This window comes from Megachile rotundata, chromosome 5 (genome assembly GCF_050947335.1).
Source record: "Megachile rotundata isolate GNS110a chromosome 5, iyMegRotu1, whole genome shotgun sequence".
Lineage (NCBI taxonomy): Eukaryota > Metazoa > Arthropoda > Insecta > Hymenoptera > Megachilidae > Megachile > Megachile rotundata.
Window position 1 is genome coordinate 4,382,156 of NC_134987.1, and position 23,091 is coordinate 4,405,246.

Below are 23,091 nucleotides of genomic sequence, written 5' to 3' on the forward strand. Positions count from 1 at the left end.
TAATAACACTCCGACGTTCTCTATCTGTAAGTATTTTCGGCCGACCTGATCGTGGCCTATTGTCCGTACTTCCCGTTTCTTCATACTTCTTAACAATATATTGCACTGTTGTGAAGTTTAAATTTAGAGCTTTGCCAATTTTTCGGTAACTTTCCCCACCTTTCCGAAGAAAAATCACACGATCTCGCAGCGATACAGATATTTCACTTTTCTTGCTTGCCATGGTTTCTCTACGTTGTTCACAGACGTACTAACGTCGTGAGAAGGTCGAAACCAATGTTTAAATAAACAAATGTTTACATTTTGATCAATGTCACGAGGGTATGTGCATTCTTTCAAAGTTTAGCAATAGAATTATAAGTGTACAAATACTTTTTTTGCCCTTAAATTTTTATATTAGTGTATTATTCTTTTATAACATATTATTAAAAATTTTTAATGTACATATTATTTTTGTTTGTAGGAGGCTATTAGTGGAAGCAATTTTTTTTGTATTTGTTACTTATGTAAATAAAGTTATTGCAAAAAAACTAGGTGTACAAATACTTTTTGGACCCACTGTACGTTCGCAGTGCTTCGAAAAGGTCTTCGTAACTATCTATTCTTAAATATCTTATTGCACGTTCAGCTTGATCAGTTATTCGTTCGGCAATGATTAACTTTAATAGCATAAATTTATCGGAGCAGATTGATCTGGCATATCGCACGTCGGAAATGAAATCTTCAATCCCCAAATCGTCGCGTCCGCGCAAGGTTCTAATGATTCTAATGACTTGAGTCGGTTTTTGTCCTACCTCGTTGTTTGAACCTCTATTTCGATCGTTTACGCCACCGTGCCGTTCCTCCTCCTCACTGGAAGTGTCTTCTCGGTCGTCCTGAAGGGTTGTGCTCCGTCTCTGGTCTCTTGTTGTTTTCGGCTTTGATGACTCACTTTCTTCCGTTATTACAGTTGCATTTAAAACCTTAGCCAAGTCGATTATTTCCTGTCGTCTATTCTTGTTTTCTTCCTCGAATAATTTCATGTGCTCAGCTAATGCCTTAGTCATTGTGCTAACAACATGCTTAATTTCGTTAATTGATTGTTCCAAATGCGCCATCGTTAATTTTTGTTTAATTTCCTCTTGCTCCGCGATTGTTTTCTTATATATTGCGATAGAGTCCTCGTCAGAACTGATGACGGGTTCGGGATTTCTATACGTATTAAAAGCCGTACTTGCCTTGGTTCGTTGATACCGCTTTATGTCTCAGAAGTGGCACTCGTAGTCCTTCCTTGGATTGATCTTCCGCAGATGATGTCCGATGGAATTTCTTCGAACACTGATTGCTGGTATCCTGGCAGGATCGTCAAAAATGTCACGCCGAAAGAGTTTAAAGAAAAAGGAACAAACGCGTACGCTCGAAAACCTTTATTATTATATTGTGTTGCGCAAGAATGCGGGGCCTTATATATATAGTGGAAGAAGAGCCCCCTTCCCCATACCAACTCCAAGGGCCGTCCTGAGTCATAGGAATGACTCCTTAGTTGCAGGGATGACTCCAGAGTCCAGGGTTTGCCGGATTACTCATGGAACTGAATCACGGGAGGATTTAGTGTCCATGATCTAATCTGCCTTTATCAGCTCGTTACAACTGCGTCTATAATATTATTGTCGCGCGCACCGGCCTGCTTCTTCTTTTATACTTTTCTTATCTCCTGATTGCGTTACCGTTTTCGGCTTATCTTGTTTACGACATTTGGACCACGCGTTATCTTGTTTATGTCTTTTGACCGGTGAGATTCCTCCCGGGGTGAAAGAAAATGCGTCCTCGCATTTTGATTTATGTTTCGACGATGTTCTAGTTTATTCGAATATTACGTTCCTGTTTGAATCTATTAAACCCTGTTCAAATTCTAACGCTAATTCTAGTACATTTTCTAATTTGTCAAATTAATTCGGGTCGCTTTTTCATTCTACAAATGATCGGTATAAGTATTTTTTTTCGTTTTTCTTCGTGTTTTATAACATATATATAAAATATATATATATATATCTATATATATATAAAATATCTCTCTTATATTACTACCGCATATCCTTTCTTAACTACTTTTAATCACAATTACAATTTTAATCCGCATTTCTTTATAAAGGCACCTATCAGTCGCAGAGGTCTCGCCTCCCCCAATTCTTTGGTTTCGTAAAAATCACAGTCCTTCCTCACACTTCCTTTTATCATTTTCCTCACAAAATCGTTCCTTTCTCTGCTATATTTATCACATTCCCACAAGACATGCTCTATATCTTCTATTTTATCACAAATCTCGCAATATGGATCTACCACCATAAACTTTCTGAACAAAAACCATCTTAAATTGTAATGATTCGCTCTTATTCTACTCAGACTGCAAAAAGTCTCCCTACCCAGATCTCCTATACCCCTAAACCATGGGAATTCCTTTCCCACGTTATTCCATCGCGCCTCAAAATATTAGGGGGACCGGAAAGTAATGTCGTTTTGTTACGCTAAATAACCTTTTTGCCATCTATTCAGTAAATTTTCAATCCCTGATCGATAAAAATTAATCGGTTTTTCGGCAAAATACGTAGACAAGGCATTTTGTATATCATCCAAATTTGTAAATGTTTTGCTACTTAAAAAGTGTTGCAGCGATCGGAATAAATGGAAATCCGATGGTGCAATATCGGGCGAATATGGTGGATGAGGCAGCACCTCCCACCCCAATTCATTAATTTTTTCTATCGTTCGCCTTGCGCAATGTGGTCTTGCATTGTCATGTTGGAGAATGACGCCTTTTCGGTTGACAATCGCCGACCACTTTTCAATTAAACATTGATTAACCCTTTCGGTACGGGCGCTCTGTCCGCCATGATACCCCCGCTGTACGAGCTGCCGCGCCGAAAATATGCTTATAACGAACTGTCTTGATTCGGCCGAAAGGTATCGTATAACACACTGTCAGTCTACCTTCCTATGAACATTTTCCTAACCGTTAAATAACAACTGTGCTTAATAAAACAATGTTTTTTCCAACAAATGTCGGTTGTTGCTTGAATATTAAAAATTATTTATACAAAGTTTTATTAATTATAATTAAAATCTATACAAAATTCGGTACAAAATATATACAAAATTAAATACTGAAGTATGTACAAAATTATATAAAAAATTATAAATATAACAACTACTATTTACATATTTTTAATTAACATATGATCATAAGTAAAACGGTTAATAATACAATTGGGTATGGTATATTCTAAAACACTCATTTATATATAAACCTACATTACAATCTTTGCATTCGTATCTAGATTCTGTTCTTTTATCGTTCTTGCTACATACAACACACCGTCGGCTCCGGTTCTTTTTTTTCGACACAAACAATGATGGAAAGTGTCTTTCTGTTAATCTCATTGGGTAATCATTTTTTCTTACTGGCTGGTTGATATAATCTTTATGGTATTTATCGCATATTTGTTTGATCAATTGCAAATGGAAATTCGCCATAGATATGGTTGCCTTCTTTTTATGTTTATAAAGGCAATATGCATTCCATACACAAATATCAATTAGGTGAAAAAAAAATTTCCGGTACCATTTTAAAGTTTTTCGAGTTGAATTTACACTACTTATCACCATATCCACTTTATCTACTATACCCATGGAATTATTATAATCTACAACACATACAGGCTTTTGTACACTCTGTCCGCCTCTATGTCTGGTTACTGTCATAAAATCTGCTGTATGCATAGTCGAGATCATGTATACTTCTCTCTTGTCCATCCATTTTAAAACCAATAGACTTTCCGAGCTACGAAAAGACATCTCTCCCCTTTTCAATTTATTTTCGATCTTGGGCATTCCTTGTCGTCTTTTTGTCACTGTCCCGTATGCATTTGTGCGATTGGCGAATAATAGATTAAATAATGAGGGACTGGAGTAAAAATTATCCACGTAAAGGGTATGGCCCTTTCCTAAGTATGTCTTCAATAGTTGTAAGACGATTGCTCCAGACTTTCCAATGCCCTTGACTGGACTATCCGCAACTGTAGATGCTCCAGTATAAATGATGATGTCCTGCACGAATCCGGTTTTGCAATCGCAAAGAATAAAGGACTTTATCCCGAACCGATTCCTTTTCTTTGGAATATACTGTCTGAAAGATAGGCGGCCTTTGTATAGAAGTAAGCTTTCGTCTATGCAAAGTTCTTGATAAGGCACAAATGCCGCACTGAACGAGTGTCGCAGTATGTCAACTATTCTTCTTATTTTTATAAGGCGGTCGCCAGTGCATCCGGGTTCATGGGAGAAATGTAAAATTCTGAGTAGCAGGAAGTAACGATCTCTAATCATTATTTTCCCAAAAATATCGCTACGTAGAAAATCGTCCGTGCTCCAGTACTCCTTAAGTGATAGTTTTTTATTTCGCGTCATCAATAACGACGTGGCCAAAAAACAATACAACTCATTTCGCGTCATTGGTTCTTGATTATTGTTATTGGTTTGCTGGGCCAAATAATAGTTCGACTCTTCTACGATTATGTCTACTAACTCGTCAGATATAAATAATTGGAAATAATCAATGATTTGAGATGACAGGCGTATTTGGTTGAAGATTCCCGAGTGTTTTGAATTGAATCGATGAATTTTTGGTACAAAATGATTGTTTGACCATTTTACTTCACGGTTCGTGTCATCAACCTCTTGGGGCAATTCTGTTTCTGATTCAGAGCTGCTATATATTACAACTATTCTTCTTTTACGTCGATTAAAATTATTTTCATTTCCACAATTCTCGTCACTTTCTGAGTCAGTAAGACCGTTTCTAAATCTTTTATTTCCTCTATTCATTCTGAAAAGGGCCTAAATCTTTTAAAATCTATAAACAAGTTTCGAACAAAAGCATAACCTCAAAATTTTTTAATAGATTAGTTGAAATCAAACAACAATTATACCTATAGCTGTTTTTCCGGAATTCTTGTAACAAAAGACTTTTTGTTAAAATGATCTGTATTAGGTTAGCACTATCGCTCCGCTAATACCCAATCAACACAGATAAGAACAAGGAACGATTGTTAAATAATGCAACAGTTCGAAGTTTTATGCGTGAGTATAAGATCCATATATCATACATCGATAAAATCAATAAAATCCATACCTCATACGTCGGTAAAATAAAATTTAATTGTGCAAACTGTACATAGATGTCACTTGTTTGATTTTTCCACACGGATTGTCACATATCGTAGATGACAGATATATCCGGCACTCGTCGATACCAGTGATCAGATGGTCGCCGGATATATCCGGCGCTCGGCCACACAGGTCATCAGACGGATGCCGGATATATCCGGCGCTCGGCCACACAGGTCGTCAGATGGATGCCGGATATATCCGGCGCTCGGCCACACAGGTCGTCAGATGGATGCCGGATATATCCGGCGCTCGGCCACACAGGTCGTCAGATGGCTGCCGGATATATCCGGCGCTCGTACCGAAAGGGTTAACTCGCTGCAACTGTTCGCTGTAGAGGTCTGCATTAACAGTCTGTCCAGGTTGCAATAATTCAAAATGAATAATGCCGCGGATACTCCACCAAACACACAAAAGCGCTTTTTTGGGGTGAAAACCTGGCTTAGCAGTACTCCGAGGCGTTTCATTTGGAGAGAGCCACTGCCTTTTGCGTTTTGGGTTATCATACAGGACCCATTTCTCATCTCCTGTGATCAAGCGATCAAAAAACGGTTCCATGTTGTGTCTTTGGAGCAGTAAGTTGCATGTGATTGATCGGTTGGCCTTGTTCTGTTCGGACAGATTATGCGGGACCCAAACACCTGCTCTGCTCACTTTCCCAATCTGCTTCAAATGTTCCTGGATGGTCGACCAAGGTTGGTTTAGACTTTTTGACAATTCTTCGATCGTCTGACACGGATTTGCTTCCACTTCCGCCCTTAATACGTCGTTGTTCAACCTTGATGGTCTTCCTGATCGGTACGAGTCGCAAAGATCAAAATTACCCGATTTGAACTTGGAAAACCACCTTTGGCATTTACGAATGTCCAATGCATTCGGATAAACATCACAAATATTTTTGGTAGCAACTGTTGCGTTACTTCCCTTGCGAAATTCAAAAAGCATGCAATGCCGGATGTGTACCTCTTCTGGTATTTGGCTGGCCATTTTATCCAAAATTACAAAAAAAATTTGTAATTCAATTTTTTATAAGTAAAGATCTCACTATAACCTCACAATGTCTTTGGCACGCTTCTAAACAAAACAATGAGCTGATAAATGACAATCAAGTATTGGCATGCGCAGAAACGACATTACTTTCCGGTCCCCCTAATATATATTAGGACCTTGAATAAGTTCTCGCTGTTTCTTTTACAAAATAAAAGCTTTATTTAAATTATAAGGAACAAAAACGTTTCATTCAAAGTATTGCCCATCATTAGCGACCACTTTCTCCCATCTTTCTGGCAGTATACGAATTCCGCGTCGGAAAACGTCATGTCTTTTGAGACTATCCAAGAATCGATCCATTTTTTAGCTTCTTCATAAGAATGAAAGCGCTGGTCAGCTAGGCCATGTGCCATCGAACGGAATAGGTGAAAATCAGAAGGGGCTATGTCAGGTGAATATGGCGGGTGGGGTAGAACTTCCCATTGAAGCGTTTCCAGGTAGGTTTTCACTGGTTTTGCAACATGAGGCCGAGCGTTGTCATGTAGCAAAATCACTTTGTCGTGTCTCTGCTTGTATATTGGCCGTTTTTCTTTTAAGGCTCGGCTTAAACGCATCAATTGAAGTCGATAGCGCTCCCCCGTGATAGTCTCATTCGGTTTGAGCAGCTCATAATAAATTACACCCTGCTGATCCCACCAAATACAGAGAAGAAGCTTCGAACCATGGATATTTGGTTTTGCAGACGATGTTGATGCATGGCCGGGCTTACCCCACGATTTTCTACGCTTTGGATTATCGTAGTGTATCCACTTTTCATCGCCAGTTACGATGCGGTGCAAAAAAACCTTTTCTTTTTTGCCGTTGAAGCAGTAGTTCACACGTGAGAAAACGCCGTTCGACATCTCTCGGCTTCAATTCATACGGTACCCAATGTCCTTGCTTCTGGATCATTCCTAAAACTTTTAAACGTTTTGAAACAGTTGACTCATCTACTTGTAATGTTTTTCCAAGTTCTGCTAGCATCTGACATCGGTGTTGATCGAGTAATTCCTCCAACTTTTCGTCTTCAAATTTTTTCGGTGTGCCAGAACGTCCATTATCCTCAAGTTCAAAATCATTATTTTTGAAGCGTCGAAACCAGTCTCTACATGTCGTATCCGACAAAGCATTGTCACCATAAGTCTCGACAAGAATTCTATGTGCTTCAGCTGCAGATTTCTTTTGAATAAAATAGTGCAATAAAATTCCACGCAAATACACTTTATTTGGCACAAAAGTAGACATTTTCAGAACTAAGAAAAAATTACTTTGTTTACACTAAAGTGAATTACGATACACTGAAATTTAAGATTAGATACACTACTGCCTTGCATGTGTGTTACCATTCGAAATTCCACGAATGGGGTAGTGCTACTGCCATCTTTGAAGAAACAGCGAGAACTTATTCAAGGTCCTAATAATATAAAAAATATATTATATAATAAACATTATAAGGAACAACATTAACCTTATCAAGATTCTACGCTCCTTATCCAACCTATATCCAATAGAATACTTTGGCAGTCTTTCCCTTTTAATACTATTGCACTTACTAATCGCTAAAAATAAACAAGTGCGCGCTCTTATATCTATTCTTATAGCTAGCTTACAAACTAGACTGAGTCCCTTTCTCGTACATATATATATAAACATTTTTTTTTTCTTTTTTAAATATGTTATCTCGCAAAACTATCAGTCTTTGTTTCAGTCTATATATTGTCATTTCTTATATCTATTACTCCACCTTTCCTCTAATATTCCTCCAAAAACATAAACCCACTTTCGCATCTTCCACTACACTCCTCATGTTTTGCTCCCACACACCCTTAACTTTACCATTTTTCTTCTTCCATATCCTCTCCTCTTTTATCATTCATCTCTTCTTCTCTCCCCTCTTCTTCAACCTTTGCTTCCTCCTCCTTATCTTCTCCTATCTTCCTATCCTCCAAACGTTTTTCCATTTGTGTATTGTCCTGCTCTTGTAACTCCTCCCTCCTTCCTCTTGCCCTCTTCCAACTTTCCCTGAGCATTATAGTTTCTATCTGCTCCTCCTCTTTCCTCTTCCTAATTTCTTCCCTCTCCTTCTCTGCCCTCCTCTGTAGCTTCTCTCTTGTCCTTTGGTCAATTTCCATTTCAAAAGGAGGTGGTTACAACGGCATTCCAATCCTCCTCTGGATCCGGCCTAATCATTCTTCTTTCCCTGTACTTCCTTGTTCTTATAATCTCATGGAATTTGCCTTCCAAGTTTTTTTCTTTCAACATTTTTATTATCTCCTCCAATATTTCGTCCTCCTTCCTTTTCTCTAACTCCACCAGCCACTCCCTATTCATCTGTTTTTCTCTTCTTACCCTCCTCCTCTCCTTCTCCATCTCATCCTTGTTCAACGCCCACTCTAACCTTTCATAATCACATTCGCCCTCGGGCTCTTCTCCCACCATGTAGCGATCTCGCGGAATCCTTCTCAATATCTGAATTTTCCCTTCCCTTTTCATCTTCTCCGTCTTCTCCTTGCATTCAAGACACAAGTACCTGTTTCCCGTTAGTATAGCATCTGTCTCCTCATTGAGACATGCCGGTCTATACCCCCCTTTCACTTGTTTCCACCCTTCTCCTTCATTTCTTCTCGCCCCTTTCTCATCGCCTCCTCTAGCCTCTTCCTGCTCACGATCATTCTATTTTCCTCCTTCTCGATCCTCTTCATTCCCTCTCATAACCTCACTATAAGTGGCCTTCCTTCCTCCTTCACGCACCACCGCACCATTCCTATCTCCATATCTCTCTTGTCTTAATCTCTTTATTAATTCCACCTCCCTTTGAATTGGTGCCTCCTTCTTTTCCCAAGTTTCCCTTTTCTCCTTCACTGTTAGGGCGGGAAAATCCCCATTACTCCCCGCGAATCTATCAATACCTCCTGTCCTGTCAAGTTCCGGGTCCCCTGTCGATCTTGCTACTATCCCTCTTGCCGTTTCAAATTCTACGTTCTTGTAGGCCATTACTTTCCTAATGGCCGCATCTATTCGCCACACCCAACATAGTCTAGCCAACGATCCATGACTTCCTCCACAGTTAACACATTTTGACTTGTTTTCGCATTGGCCATGATACTTGTCCCCACATATTGCACATTTCTTAACCTCCTCTTTGCACTGCGCCTGGTAGTGCCCATATTTCAAGCATCTGTAGCACTGTTTAACTTGTTCCACATACGGCTCTATCTTGATGCCCACATGGCCTTGCCCTATGAGCAGGCGTGTGGAAAGAACGCTTCCCTTAAACGTAATCAAAATGGATCTTAATCATGTAAAAACCACTTTTCCATCTATAATCCGCCTTTTTCTCATTCTTTCCATATAGTATTGCCCCTGCCCTGGCATGGCCTCCTCTCTTAGCTCTTCGATGGAATCCTCCCACTCGTAAATGACACCTTTTCTGAACGCCATTCTTCTCGGTAGAAACGCCTTGACACTTCCGTCACCCTTTCCGTACCTTTTCAATAAACCGTTAGCTTCCTCCTTCCTTTTCATCGTAATCTCCGCCTTACTGTAACCAATCATGCGGATTGTATGTATTTTCACACCTGCGCCCTGTACTAACCTATATATCTTTATCAAATTGTTCCTCTTAGACATCCTTTTATTATTTACACTTCTACTATTTTGGGCCCTACCTCTTAAAACTACACATACAACATACTCATCCCATTTTACATCATCCTCATATACCTCTAAAGACCATTCTTTGTTTTCCTTTTCACCTATTACCCTTTCATTTCTAACTTCCTTCGCCACGTGGGCCTCCCCCTTTCCGTTTTCTTCGCCTACTGCGTCTTTCCCTCTTATCACTATATTACCATTAATTTCATTTTCCTTACTCTCTAACTTACTTCTATTATCCCTACTCGCTATCTTATTACTATTAGATAAGTTTTTAATACCTAAATCGTCCTCAAAACTCTCCTCGTTCACACTTTCTTTGTCCTTACTTTGTACTCTCACTTCACACAACCTTTCTATACCACGCTCTCGATCACAATGGCCGCCTGAAATAGCGTCTCTCCCAGTCTCCCCACGCCACCGTCTCATCTTCTCTGTCGCCACTATCGCTGATGCCCCCATTGCTGCCAACTCTGAACTAGGGACTTCGCTCTGCTCTTCTTGTACTCGCTCCTCATTGGTCACCTTCTTCACTACTTCTACTACGTCGGTCAAGTTCATCTCTCTAACCCTTTTCTTCTCCTTTACACCTTCTTCTTCGTGGTATTCCTCTTCTGTCCCCATTTCTCTACTTCTTTTCTTACACTCCTCTGTCTGCATTCTTTCCTCTCTCTTCTTTTCCTCCTCTTTTACTCCATCCCTTTCCTCCTCTCGTTCCTTGACTGCTGTACTCAGTACTGCATCCTCTTCCTCCGTCAGATATTCCAAAGCCCAACTTCCTCTCAACTCCTTTAAAACCTCTTTCTCCACTTCTCTATTTTTCTCCTTTATCTCTCCCTCCTCACAACTCATTCGCTTTGTACATTTTACTCTTCTAATCTTTCTTCTCGTGTACTTCTCCTCTCCTTCTCTTTTTCCCCTGGCTTCTGCCCAACCAGGGGAAATCTTCCGCTTTACCGGCTTTCTATCCACCTATATACGTAGAAAAAATTCACAAACGAAAAAATCAAACAAAAACACAAAATTACGGTGAGTCACACAACAACGCTTCCTACTCAGTTGCCGCCATCTTTTTCCAAGGTTTCTTTAAATATGTTGTGTTAAGATTTTGTACATCGATTTGTCTGTCTGTTAATATTTGTTTCCAGTGATCTAGGTGTTCTGTAGTTTCAATAGGTATGTTTAGTGTAGTATTTCCTTTTTCTCCTCCTGCTTTTATAATGGCTTCTTCCGTCGTTCCTGCGCATCCTTGCGGTAAATGTATTATGTTTCTATCTTGTATTGTTATTATATGCGGTTCTTGATTTTCGCAGATAATATGTACAGTAAAACCTCTTTTTGTGCGATGGATAGGGACCGCATAAAAGAAATCGTACAAAAAAGTATTCGGAAATTTTATAAATACTTACATATAATAAACAATTTTGTACGATATATCACCCAAAATTTTTTTTATGCGGCGGACAGGGACCGCATAAAAAAAGTCGCACTTAGAAAATACATCAATTATTTACGAAAAAGATGAGAAAATGCTTTCAATCAAATTAAATAATTAAATTAGACCTGAAAATATTTTAAAAACATTTAATTGTTTATTGTATACATGGAGAAGCTTTCAAAATGCACATTAAATAATTCACTGCTACTCGTCGTAATCCAAAACGCGCATCTTCTTGTGATGAATTGGTTCAAAATCGCTTTCGTCGCTTGAAGATACGATTTCAATTGATTTATTTTTTGGCACCATGAAGTCAGTGATTAGTTTTTGTGACGACGGTCGATTGGTTAGTTACTTGTAAACTTCACGATAGCGAGACATGCATGATCTTAGCTCTTTTTGGAATTTCAAGCTTCTTTCGGCATTAGTGTCTATTTTAAGAAAATGCGTTTCCAATTTTTTAGAAATCTGGATCCCTGCATATATTTTATCTGCTGTAATAGATTCCAGTTCTTCTTGTCCGTCTTCACAATCTATCAAATTATTGATAATGTCACTATCATTGACAGTTTCGTCCTCAATCATTTCGCCCAGATCGTTTTCGCCGAAAGTATCAAAACCTTTTCCGCTGATGCTATGTGCGAGCTCAGTAATTTTTTATAATAACGTGGACGCGTTTTCGGTTGCATTTCGATTAGTGACACATTCAGGCCAGATCGCTTTCCAACACGAATTTAATGTGTGCTGTTTTATTTGACCAATTGCTGCAGTAGTGTGATTTATGCAGTCTAAAATTGAGAACTTTTTCCAAACTTCAGTCAGGCTTAATTTTTCGTCCTCTAGTTTTTTCAGAATGTATCGAAAAGTTAATTTGACATAGTGTTTCTTAAAATTTGCGATTATGCCCTGATCCAGTGGTTGAATAAGGCTAGTCGTGTTTGGTGGTAAAAACACTATTTGTACATTAGGATGTTCTAAACAAGGATGGCCGGGTGCATTATCAACAATTAGCAACACTTTGAAAGGAAGACCCATCTCTGCCATGTATTTTTCAACTTCTGGTACAAAACAATCGTTAAACCATGTTGCAAAAACAGCTGATGTGACCCATGCTTTTTTATTGGCCATGAAATGTACTGGATATTCAGTTAAATTTATGCCTTTTAGCGCATGTGGGTGCAAAGCTTTATTTATAATGAGTGGTTTTAACATTTTTGCACCAGAGGCATTACTGCAAAGAAGAAGTGTAATTCGATCCTTTGCCGCTTTAAAACCGCTTGCAGTTTTTTCGGCTTTCGCAATGAATGTTCGGCTGGGCATCTTTTTCCAGAATAACCCAGTCTCATCTGCGTTAAATACTTGGTCTGGGCAATATCCACCATCATCAATGATTTTTGCTAGCACTTGACGATAATTCATAGCAGCTGTTTCATCGGAGGATGCTGCCTCGCCTTGTATCTTTACACTGTGAAGTGCGTATCGTCCTAAAAATTTATTAAACCACCCATTGCTCGCAGAAAATTTTACGTTTTTTAAACAGGATGACAAACTGGGTTCTAAATCCTTCAATTGGTTAAAATACTGCCTAGCTTTTTCTTGAATTAAATCTTTGTGAACAGGGATTCGTTTTTTAGTTAAGTCTTTAATCCATAATACTAGAGCCTTTTCCGTCTTCTCTATTATAATATTTCTTGAATATGATGCTCTTCTACTACTATCGTTTGTTGCACTATTAACAGACTCATGTATTTTATTCGCACGTTTATGTATTGCTCTAATCGTGGATTCACCCAATTTAAATTCCTTAGCAACAGCTGTGGATCCTTCACCATCAGCTAATCTATTTAATATTAGAATTTTTGTTTCTAATGAAATTGTCTGTCTTTTTACTTTTTTTTGGCTACAATTATTCATTTTAAGGGAATGCTTATGTCTAAAAACAAAATAAGAATCATAAACGCTATACATAAATAGAAACAAAAGTAATAATTTATTTACCTTTAATCTCACTATAAAATGGATCCTTAATCACGTGAATCGTGGATAAAACTCCGAATACGAAGCGTATACTGTTCGCGCGTCGAGCGAGAATATGTAATTAACAAATACGTACTCAATTGACGGTACGTTGTCAGGAGATTGTTTAAAACAAATAAACAGAGCGTCAAGAAGTACACATGCATAGTCGTCAAGGAGCCCACGTAATCAGGGTTCGCCCACAACATGTATATGTACACTGATAGGAAACATTAAACAGGCGCCAACGCCGCTAAGATTCATATACCGCATTAAAAAAATCGCACGAAAAAAAACGCACAAAAATAAAATCGCACAAAACAAATCGCACAAAAATAAAATCGCATAAAAAAGTACCGCACAAAAAGAGGTTTTACTGTATTTGTTCTTTCTTTGGAGTGATGGCTATCCAGTCTTGGTTCGTAGAGAGTTGGATGAATAGTGTTCCTTGCAGTTTTATGTATTTTTGCGAACATTCTTGGTTTTTCTTTAGAAGTAATTCGATTAAACAAGCGTTTGAAGATGATGTAAGATAATTTGGATGTTTTCTCTGAATTACATATTGATTTCCCACACTTTTAAATTGTGCTTTTTCTTCTTCGTTGATGGGTATGAATTCTGTGTGTGATTTGTTCAAGAGTAGATATTCGAATTCCACGTTGTATACAGAATATCCTTGAATATACGAATAGATTGGTAGTGCGATTGGTCTGTATAATGTGTACACGTCTTCTTCTAATATTGGAATTCGAAGGTTGTAGATTAATTTTTCGTTTGTTAGTGTTATTGATATTTCGCTTGTGTCTAACAATATTCCATAATATTCCTCTTTTAGTGGCACAGGGAATTTTTCGAATTTTGTCGTATTTCTCATCGCTTCGAATAATTCTGAAGGGGGTAGTATCGTTGGATGTACTATACCGTGTTTGCCGTCGACAATAGCTTCTTGAAGTTTTTGCATCGTTGTTGAAACGTCATGATAAAGAAATATATAATCGGCTAAGGTCTCGTCTATTTCTAAATTGAATATTTCTTCTTTCATAGCATTTTGTAGCAGTTCGAAATTGATATTTAGCTTGTCTGTTTGCTGCTGAATATATTTGTAGGTTCCGAGGTTATCTTGTATTTTGTGGAGCAACATTGTTGTTTGATTCTTTACTAAGTGTGCTATCTTAATATTATCTTCTCTTAGCTTGTCAAATTCATTGTTATAATATTCCGCATCTGAAGCTGTCATGGTTCCAAACAATATTTTCATTCCTTCGCCTATTGCATTAAGTAGTCCTCTTTTTTGTACGTGACCCATGAATTTTCTTAAAGATATTAGTTCTTGATTCAGTCGTCTGTTTCGTTCTTGCTGAAGGATTATTCTTTGTTTGCTTAAGCACGGATTAATTTCATCACACCTTTTGGCTAGTTGATTCGTATGCAAAATCAGTAATTTTATTTCATTTTGTAGATGTCCGTGCTCTATCCCAACAGTTACTTTCCATGTGTCATGATATAGTTGCGCTTCTCTTATGTGTTCCAAGTAAATTGATTTCTTCGTGTTGGTGTTATAATTATTTCTTCTCTGTCAATCGGTTTCGTCGGCACTTTGTGTATCAATATGCTCAAAATCAGTAGGTTCAATAATTGATTCGTTCTCATCTTGATCTCGCGTAACTTCTCGATTTTCCTCTTCAGTCTCTGCAACATAGAAAGGTTTGAGGTCGGACAGGTGATATGTTACATCTCGATTTCCCTTTCGAACGGTAGCCGCTTGATTGTCTATTATTCCAACAATTTCGTATAGGCCTTCCCATGGCGAATCAAGTCTCTTGTCTTGTGGTTGTCTTCTTCGAACCATTACATTTTGTCCTATTCTGTATTCTTTTTCTATTCTGGCTTCTGGTAACCTTTGCTGCGTTTTTTCTTGTTGCTTCCTTATTCTTTCTTTTGCGATTTCTTGTGTTCTTCGTCTTTTATTGCTTAGTGCTTCATATGCTAATTTCTCTCCAAATTCCATTTCGCGTGCCTCTATCGGAATGTGAGGCTTCCAACCAAACATGAATTCAGAGGGTCATACTCCGGTGACTTCATTATGAGTGTTATTATATGATATAGTAGCGTCAGGCAGAAGTTTAACCCATTCGTTCTTTTCTTCTATAAAGCTTTTTAAATAATTGAATATTTCTTTGTGAGTTCTTTCGTTCTTTCCGTTAGGTTGTGGATGATATACTGCGGTTGTCGTGTGTTTGATTCTGAGTTTCTCTTCTACAAATTCTTGGAATTCCCCTCTAAATTCTAGACCATTGTCTGTTAATATTTCTTTTGGTACTCCAAACACTTGGCAATAATATGTCCAGAAATTTTCTACGACTTCTTTGGGTGTTTTCGTTTTTAATGGAGCTAATTGCATGTATCTTGTCAAGTAGTCTTGTATGACCAATATGTATCGATATTTTCTATCTGATGGTAGTGGTCCAATTGTGTCCAGTGACACTTTGTCATTAGGTTTGGATGGTATATCAGGAGTTCCTGGGGACGGTCTATTAGCCGTGTATTTTAGTCTTTCTCTTTGGCATATTTCACATTTCTTTATGAAATTTTCTACGTCTTTCGTTATTCCTGACCAATTATACATGGTCCTTAATCGTTGGAGCGTCCTTTCGACTCTTTGATGTCCTCCTATGGTGCTTTCATGCACGCTTTTTATTAATCTTTCCTTTTCTTCTTGTGTTTCTGAATCCTTTGCTGTATTGCATTTTACTATTAGACGCTTCTCCGGCGTCTTTCTTTTGTGAATGAATTCTATCATTCGTAGGATCGTTTCTTTTACGTATGGGTCTATGATTCGTACTTCTATTTCGTTTACTTCTGGTACCTTGGTTCTCAGCCCAGCGTACCATATTTCTTCTTCTGCATTCGGATCAATGCATAGACCCCTGTTTGTTCTGCTGGTTGTGACGACGAGTCCTCTCCGGGATACTCGCCCTGTGTCATATTCCAGCGTTTCTTCTTTTTCAAATGTTCTTTCGTTATCTTTGAATTCATTATACGTTGGAGCGGCTTCTTCCTGAAGGTCGCTCAATACATTTTCTATCGTTTCATTCATTTCGTCGTCATCAATCATATGTACCATCGTTTTTGGAATTCGGGATAATGCGTCCGCATTAGCATTGCGTTTGCCTTTCTTGTAGACTATCTCGTAATCGTATTCTTCTAGCTTCAATCTCCATCTCATAAGCCTAGAAGTAGGATCCTTGACATTCATCACCCAAGTTAGGGGTTTGTGATCAGTAATTATTTTGAATCTTCGTCCGTATAGATACTGATGAAAGTGCTTAATTCCCCATACTATAGCTAATAACTCCTTTTCAGTGGTCGAGTAATTTCTTTCTGCTTTATTGAGGGTTCTTGATGCGTATGCTATAGGTCTATCTTGTCCGATAATTCCTTGTGAAAGTACGGCTCCAATTGCTTCGTTACTTGCGTCTGTGGTTAATGTGAATGTTTTGTTCCAATCAGGAGAGATAAGAATTGGTTCTTCACAAAGAGCATTTCGTAATGTATCAAAAGCATTCTGTTCTTCATTTCCCCATTTCCATTTAATTTTATCTTTCAACAGTGTGGTCAATGGTGACGCCTTTTTAGAAAAATCCTTTATGAATTTCCTGTAGTATCCAGCTAATCCTAAAAATTGTTTGACTTCTTTCGGATTTTTAGGTATCGGATAGGTTTTTATCTTTTCAATTCGTTCTGGGTTTGGTTTTATTCCTTCGGCAGATATTATATGTCCTAAATATGATAGTTCTGGTTTAAGGTATTCACATTTGTCTGGTTGTAATTTCAATCCGCATTTCGATAATCGTTCGAGCAGAATTTGTAAATTTCTGTTATGTTCTTCAAGGGTAGTTCCGAATACTATTATGTCATCCATGTAAACAAAGCACGTATTTCCGATCAGTCCTCTTAAGCCGTTATTCATCATTCTTTGAAAAGTAGCTGGTGCGTTTTTTAATCCGAATGGCATTCTGTTGTATTCATAGTGTCCGTCGGTAGTAGAAAATGCAGTTTTTGGTTTATCTTTTTCTCGCATGCCTATCTGATGAAATCCAGAGGCTAAGTCAAATGCAGAAAAGTATTTCGCATTACCCAATTTATCAAGTATCTCGTCTATTAATGGGAGTGGATATGAATCTTGTTTTGTTCGTTCATTTAATTTTCTATAGTCTATTACCAATCTCCATTTCTTTTTCCCTGATGCGTCCGGGTTTTTCGGCACAATCCAGAGTGGTGAATTAAAGGGAGAATTAAAGGGAGAATTCTAACATCTTTTTTACTTGATTTGCTATCTCTTTTTGGTGAATCGGAGGGTATCTGTATTGTCCAGTGTGAATCGGAGTTGGGTCTGTTAGTTCCATAGAGTGCTCGGTTAAATTGGTTAACGGTATAGGGTCTCCTGGTAATACAAAAATATCGTGGTACCTTTTTATTATTTCCCATATTTGTTCCCTTCCATCTTTAACATGGTCTAGACGTGTGTTTTGTTTTAAAAATTCCTCGCGTTCTTTAGTTAATGATCTGGGGTCCTTGGGAAAATCCGATGCCTGAATTTTTTGACCTAGTATTTCTGTCGCTTTTATTGTTTTTGTTTCTGTTTCGCTTAAATTATTTACAGGTATTCGAGTCATTCCATTCTTTACTGTAACTAACATGTCTATGTCTTCTAGAGTTATTTTAGCTTCACCGTTTTGAATGTTCGTTACTTTGATTTCCTGCAATTTACTCGTCTTTGGTGGTATGGTTGTTTCTTCTGTATTGTTGTCTTTTCGCGTGAATATTTTATTTCTAAATTGTAACTGTCCTCGACAAATATCCCATGTACAATGCAGCGTTCTTAACGAGTCTATTCCAAGTAGTCCGTCCTCTTGCATCACTTCATCTTTTACTACCAGAAATTTTAGATTTTTGCCTAACAATTTTGTTTCGAACTCGCCTGTTGTTTTAAAAGTGTGTCGGGATAACATTCTTATTTCTCGTGTATTTTGCCTCATTATTTTCGTTTTATCGATAATCATGGATTCTCTCAATAACGAAACTGCGGCATCTGAGTCTAGTAAGAATCTGCCGGTTTTAACGTTTTCGGGTTGTAGAATAACATATGTTAATCGGTCGCCGATAGCCGTATTAATTTTGGTAATCGCTCGTTGATTATTTACTGGAAGTCTTCGATTTGGGGGTCGTTTGCTTCTAAATCTTGATCTAGGTCGTTCGGTATAGCGTGTGCTGGTGGGGTTTCCGGGAATTCTTGGCGTACGCGAAAATTTTGAAATCGTTTTGTTCTACATTCAATTTCATCGTGTCCTATTCTCTTGCAGTAATTACATTGTTTTGGTTGACCTTGCATTGGCGGTTTGACTGGATTTGAGCGAGCTTGGAAATTTTGTTGGGGTCTTCGTGTGTTGAAACTTCGAAGGTTTTGCTGTGGTTTCTGTGTATTAAAATTCGTACGATTTTGAGCTCTGAATGGATTTGATCTGAATAAATCGTTTCTCTGTTGTATTAATTCGGACATTCTTGCTGCATTTATTGCCTCTTGAATGGACTGAGGATTGGATGTTTTTACTTCTAATCGAGTTTCTCTTTCTAGTCCGTTTATAAAATCTATTATTCCTTTTCGTTTTTCTTCTTCGAATAATAATTCTCGTTGTTCCGTGGGGAGGGGCCTGCTTAGAGCGACGTTTAACGCGGCGTCGTGTATTCTCGTGAATCGCGATATGTACGAGTTTACTGGTTTTTTAAAGTTCTGTCTGCATTGAATTCTTTGCAATTGTAGCAATGTTGAATCGATTGGAAAGCCGTAATTTTGTCTTAATTGGGTTTTCAAATCTTCAAACGTTCTTATCATTTCTGCACGTATTACTGTTCTAGCTTTTCCGACTATTTTCTGCGCTAGTATACTTCCAAGCAATAATTGCGATCTTTCTTTCTGTACATTATATTTGACCGTTTCTACCTGGCAAATAAACGTTTCAATTGGTAGCGTTTCTCCATCAAATTCGGACACAGTTCCTAATAGTTCATTTAATGTGTACGGAAAAGGTTCGGAGTCATCGACATTTGTTAATATCGAGTTAGAGGATCTAACAAGGGGGTCTTCTCTCCGTAGGCTATCGCCCCTCGTTTCTAGTCTCTCCAGTCGACTCGTGATTTCGGAAAGCATTTTAGTAATAGCTTCCATCTCTGCCATCTTACCTTGATTTGCTTTCTCGATGCTTCTCGTTGTTTATATTTCTTGAAGGATTCGCCCTTTTTCTTTTTCTTCTTTCTTCTTTCCCGTAGGTTCAGGATTCGCTGGCCGTCTCCGCAGCTACGTTGACTCCGCAACGATTTCAGCAGATCCCACCGCTGCCACCAATTTTAATGTTACACGGGAAAGCGTTCAGTTTGTGTTTTAAAAAAATTTGCTTTATTCCATAAACACTACGCTACTTTACAATGTACGCAATTTGTTACAACAGAATGTTCTCGCGATCTGACTCGTCCGAAACCTGAACTCCGACTGTCTCGAGTGAGTGTATATTATTATTGTTGTCGACTGCGTCTATAATATTATTGTCGCGCGCGCCGGCCTGCTTCTTCTTTTATACTTTTCTTATCTCTTGATTGCGTAAACCGTTTTCGGCTTATCTTGTTTACGACATTTGGACCACGCGTTATCTTATTTATGTCTTTTGACCGGTGAGAATATATATATAAAACTAAATATTATATTATTATATTTTTTCCTTCTTCTCTTGTTTTCTTTTTTTTTTTTATTTTATTTAAGTATAACGGACAAATGTCCGTTGTTATAAATCATGGTCGTCAATTCGATTATCTTCCAATCATCGGTGGATGGGAGTAATATTCCATCATAGTACATCTCCTGTTCTTCCGCGGTATGGTTTGCGATGCGGTTTCTGCACTCTGTGCACGAGATCGCAGGTCGTAGCCTGCTTATGGCTTTTTGCACTTCATGCAAGCAGAGGTTTCTCTTGCGTTCTCCGTCGCGATGTGGTGGTGAGCCCCTGTTATATATATGTATACATATATGTGTAATTTTATTCATATATTATTATTGAATATGGAAGGATCCCTAATTAGTATATCTGATTCCTTGACTGTATGCCACCATCGATATTTGTTTTCTTCTTTTAAAAACATCGCACACACACCGCACATTCGCGCGGTCAAGTGGTCGTATTTGTATCCAAACACGACCTCCTCGTCTTCAACGCATATAGCGTTTGTGATTCGCTTGCTCGTTATTTTTAATTCTTCTTCTTCTTCTTCCTGCTTTTCTTCTTTTCTCCTTCCTTTCCTTTTCCACGTGCGCGTGCTACCCTCGTGTTGCTTATAGGTTTTATAGCAGTGGTAGCAACTTTGTTGCGCATGTGCATCCTACGTCTTTAAGGCTGAATTTTCCCTATTATTGATTCTTGATCCTTTAATGGCATGTGCGCCCTCTTGACACGGTTCTTATGAACTATTCTTTTTTGGTTTTTCCCCCTAATTTGTATTTCTACATTGTTGTTGCCAATGTTAAGGTTTAAAGTTTTTTTATTTTCTTCTTCGGAAGATGGCGACTTTGGCCAAACTCTGGCTCATTGCGCCTACATAAATCTTTACAGTTTGCTACGCCACTGCGGCGCCATCTCAATCACAAACCTGAAACCATTCTCATTTGTACATACTCTTACAATTCCCGCTTCTTCTTCCATCCCCACTCTACCATCCCTTACACTCCTTTTCCTCGACATGCTCCTCTCTATATTGCACTCATATACTAAGCTCAAAAACTCATCCAGCTCCATATGTATATCCCAAATATACATATTAATACAACATTTAAAAATATATATGTTATAACCTACTTCTACAATAGTCTGTACATATATATTTATCAGAAATATCAAAAATATATCTTCGTTTTCTCTATTATTGCGTTTGTTATTCATTTCATTAGATCTTTCGCCTAATGAAATTCTCTTAATCACAGCTTCAGCTTGCATTTTTTTATAAATGCACCTATCAGTCTTAGTACTTTAAAAGGCACCTATCTCTTTGGTTTCAAAAAAATCGCTATTTTTCGGCACTTTCCCTGCTTCCATTCTTTCCACAAACCTTTCTCTTTCACTCTCATACTTATCACACTCCCATAATACATGATCTATATTCTCCACTCTTTCGCAAACCTCACAATAAGGGTTTTCCACTATGTATTTGCTAAAAAGCGATCATCTTAGGTTATAGCGATTTGCCCTAATTCTGTTCAGACTACAAATTGTGTCCCTTCCTAATTGCCCTATATTTTTAAATCATGGGAACTCCTTCTCCACGTTGTTCCACTTGGCCTCATAGTATTTTCTCCCTTTATACTCCCCCTGTCTGAGATGCTTCTCCGTAGATCTAACCCACCCTCTATCTCTCATTTTCCTCCTATAGTCCTTCAAAGTATATTTCACCCAAAAATCCGCGTCGCTCATCGTTGCCTCTTTCGCCACTCTATCCGCTCTTTCATTGCCCTCAATCCCAATATGAGCCGGGATTCATGCAATTGCTACTTTACCCTTTCTCCCTATTTCATTCCCCACCTCCCAGTTTCTCCTCTTAATTCTGTTTCTTAAATTTGTTGCCTTGTAAAGTTGGGCTCTTCTAATGGGATCGTCGGGAATTCCGTCGACGATATACTGTATTAATGCTTCGGCCTCGATGTAGCCTCTCGCAGCGATTTCCTTCATCACTAGAAAATATTCGTGGACCGATTCGTCCCGTCGCATCTTCCGGCTACGCAACATTTGATGTAGTTATGCGCTATTTATCCTCGAAGAAAACTCTTCCAACAATAGGGATTTGAATTTCGTCCATGTCGTAATGGCTCGCTCGCCCTGGATAAATAATTTTGCCAGACCCGTTAAGCATCTTTTCGCAAACAATAATTTTTGCAACTCTGACCAACCCAGCAACTCGGCATTATCCTCAAAATCTCGGATCCAACTTTCTACCGGATATCCATCCTATCCGTTAAATTGCCGGATTGAGTCCTCAATGTCGCGGAAATTTAACATAAATTTTGGTATTTCACTATCATTTCTAATATCCAGTGTCACTAAATCTGTCTGTGATGAACCCATCTGCGTTTGGGTTCGGGCGATAGCCTAGGGCGTTTACACGGCGGACCTTCCTCCGATACCTGCGGACCTGACGGACCGCATTCCGCCGTCGTGACACAACCATCCTCCTCTTCATCGGACGATAAGACAACCGTCTCAACGGTCGCTTCTTCGTTATCGCCCGACCCATCAACCTCCGTTTTCGGAACCACGCATTCCACATACTGCCAAAACGAATGATCAGCACTAACAAAACATAAACGATTTCTCAATGCGTCATCAACAACTCTCTCCTCATTTGCAACAAAAATTATGGGTCCTCGAAAACACATTACTTTATCCTCCTTACACTTAACAGGGAAAGCATACCGCTTTTCCTCAAGCAATCTCTTCAACATACTCTCAACATGAAATCTAATATCAAATTCCTCAAAAACAATTACTCTATGATATTCACTCAAACCCTGAAAATCAAACTTCCCAACACCCGGATAAAAAACAAAATGCAAATTTTCACGACCAATCAAACGTTCAACCAAACTAGATTTCCCAACATTCGACGGACCATGTAAATACAACGCCTTACGCTTATGAAACCACGGTCCCACAGCAACA

At 38.5% G+C, this 23,091-nt stretch overlaps 3 protein-coding genes across 4 annotated transcripts in view; 1 reads left to right on the top strand and 2 right to left on the bottom strand.

Annotated features, from left to right (window-relative positions):
* The window catches only part of LOC143264509 (uncharacterized), a 169,951-nt gene that overhangs the window by 108,143 nt on the left and 38,717 nt on the right, over positions 1-23,091 (top strand). The gene's annotated exons all lie outside the window — the stretch shown is intronic.
* On the bottom strand, positions 5,733-6,333 carry LOC105663532 (uncharacterized). The gene is given in 2 exon segments (XM_076531983.1): positions 5,733-5,939; positions 5,941-6,333. Coding segments are annotated over 2 exon segments (600 nt in total).
* LOC143264506 (uncharacterized) lies at positions 9,627-11,201 on the bottom strand. The gene is made up of 2 exons (XM_076531984.1): positions 10,164-11,201; positions 9,627-9,769 (listed from the first exon to the last, which is right to left on the bottom strand). The coding sequence occupies exons 1-2, from the start codon at positions 10,732-10,734 to the stop codon at positions 9,750-9,752; spliced, it is 591 nt and encodes a 196-aa protein (XP_076388099.1). The 5' UTR covers positions 10,735-11,201; the 3' UTR covers positions 9,627-9,749.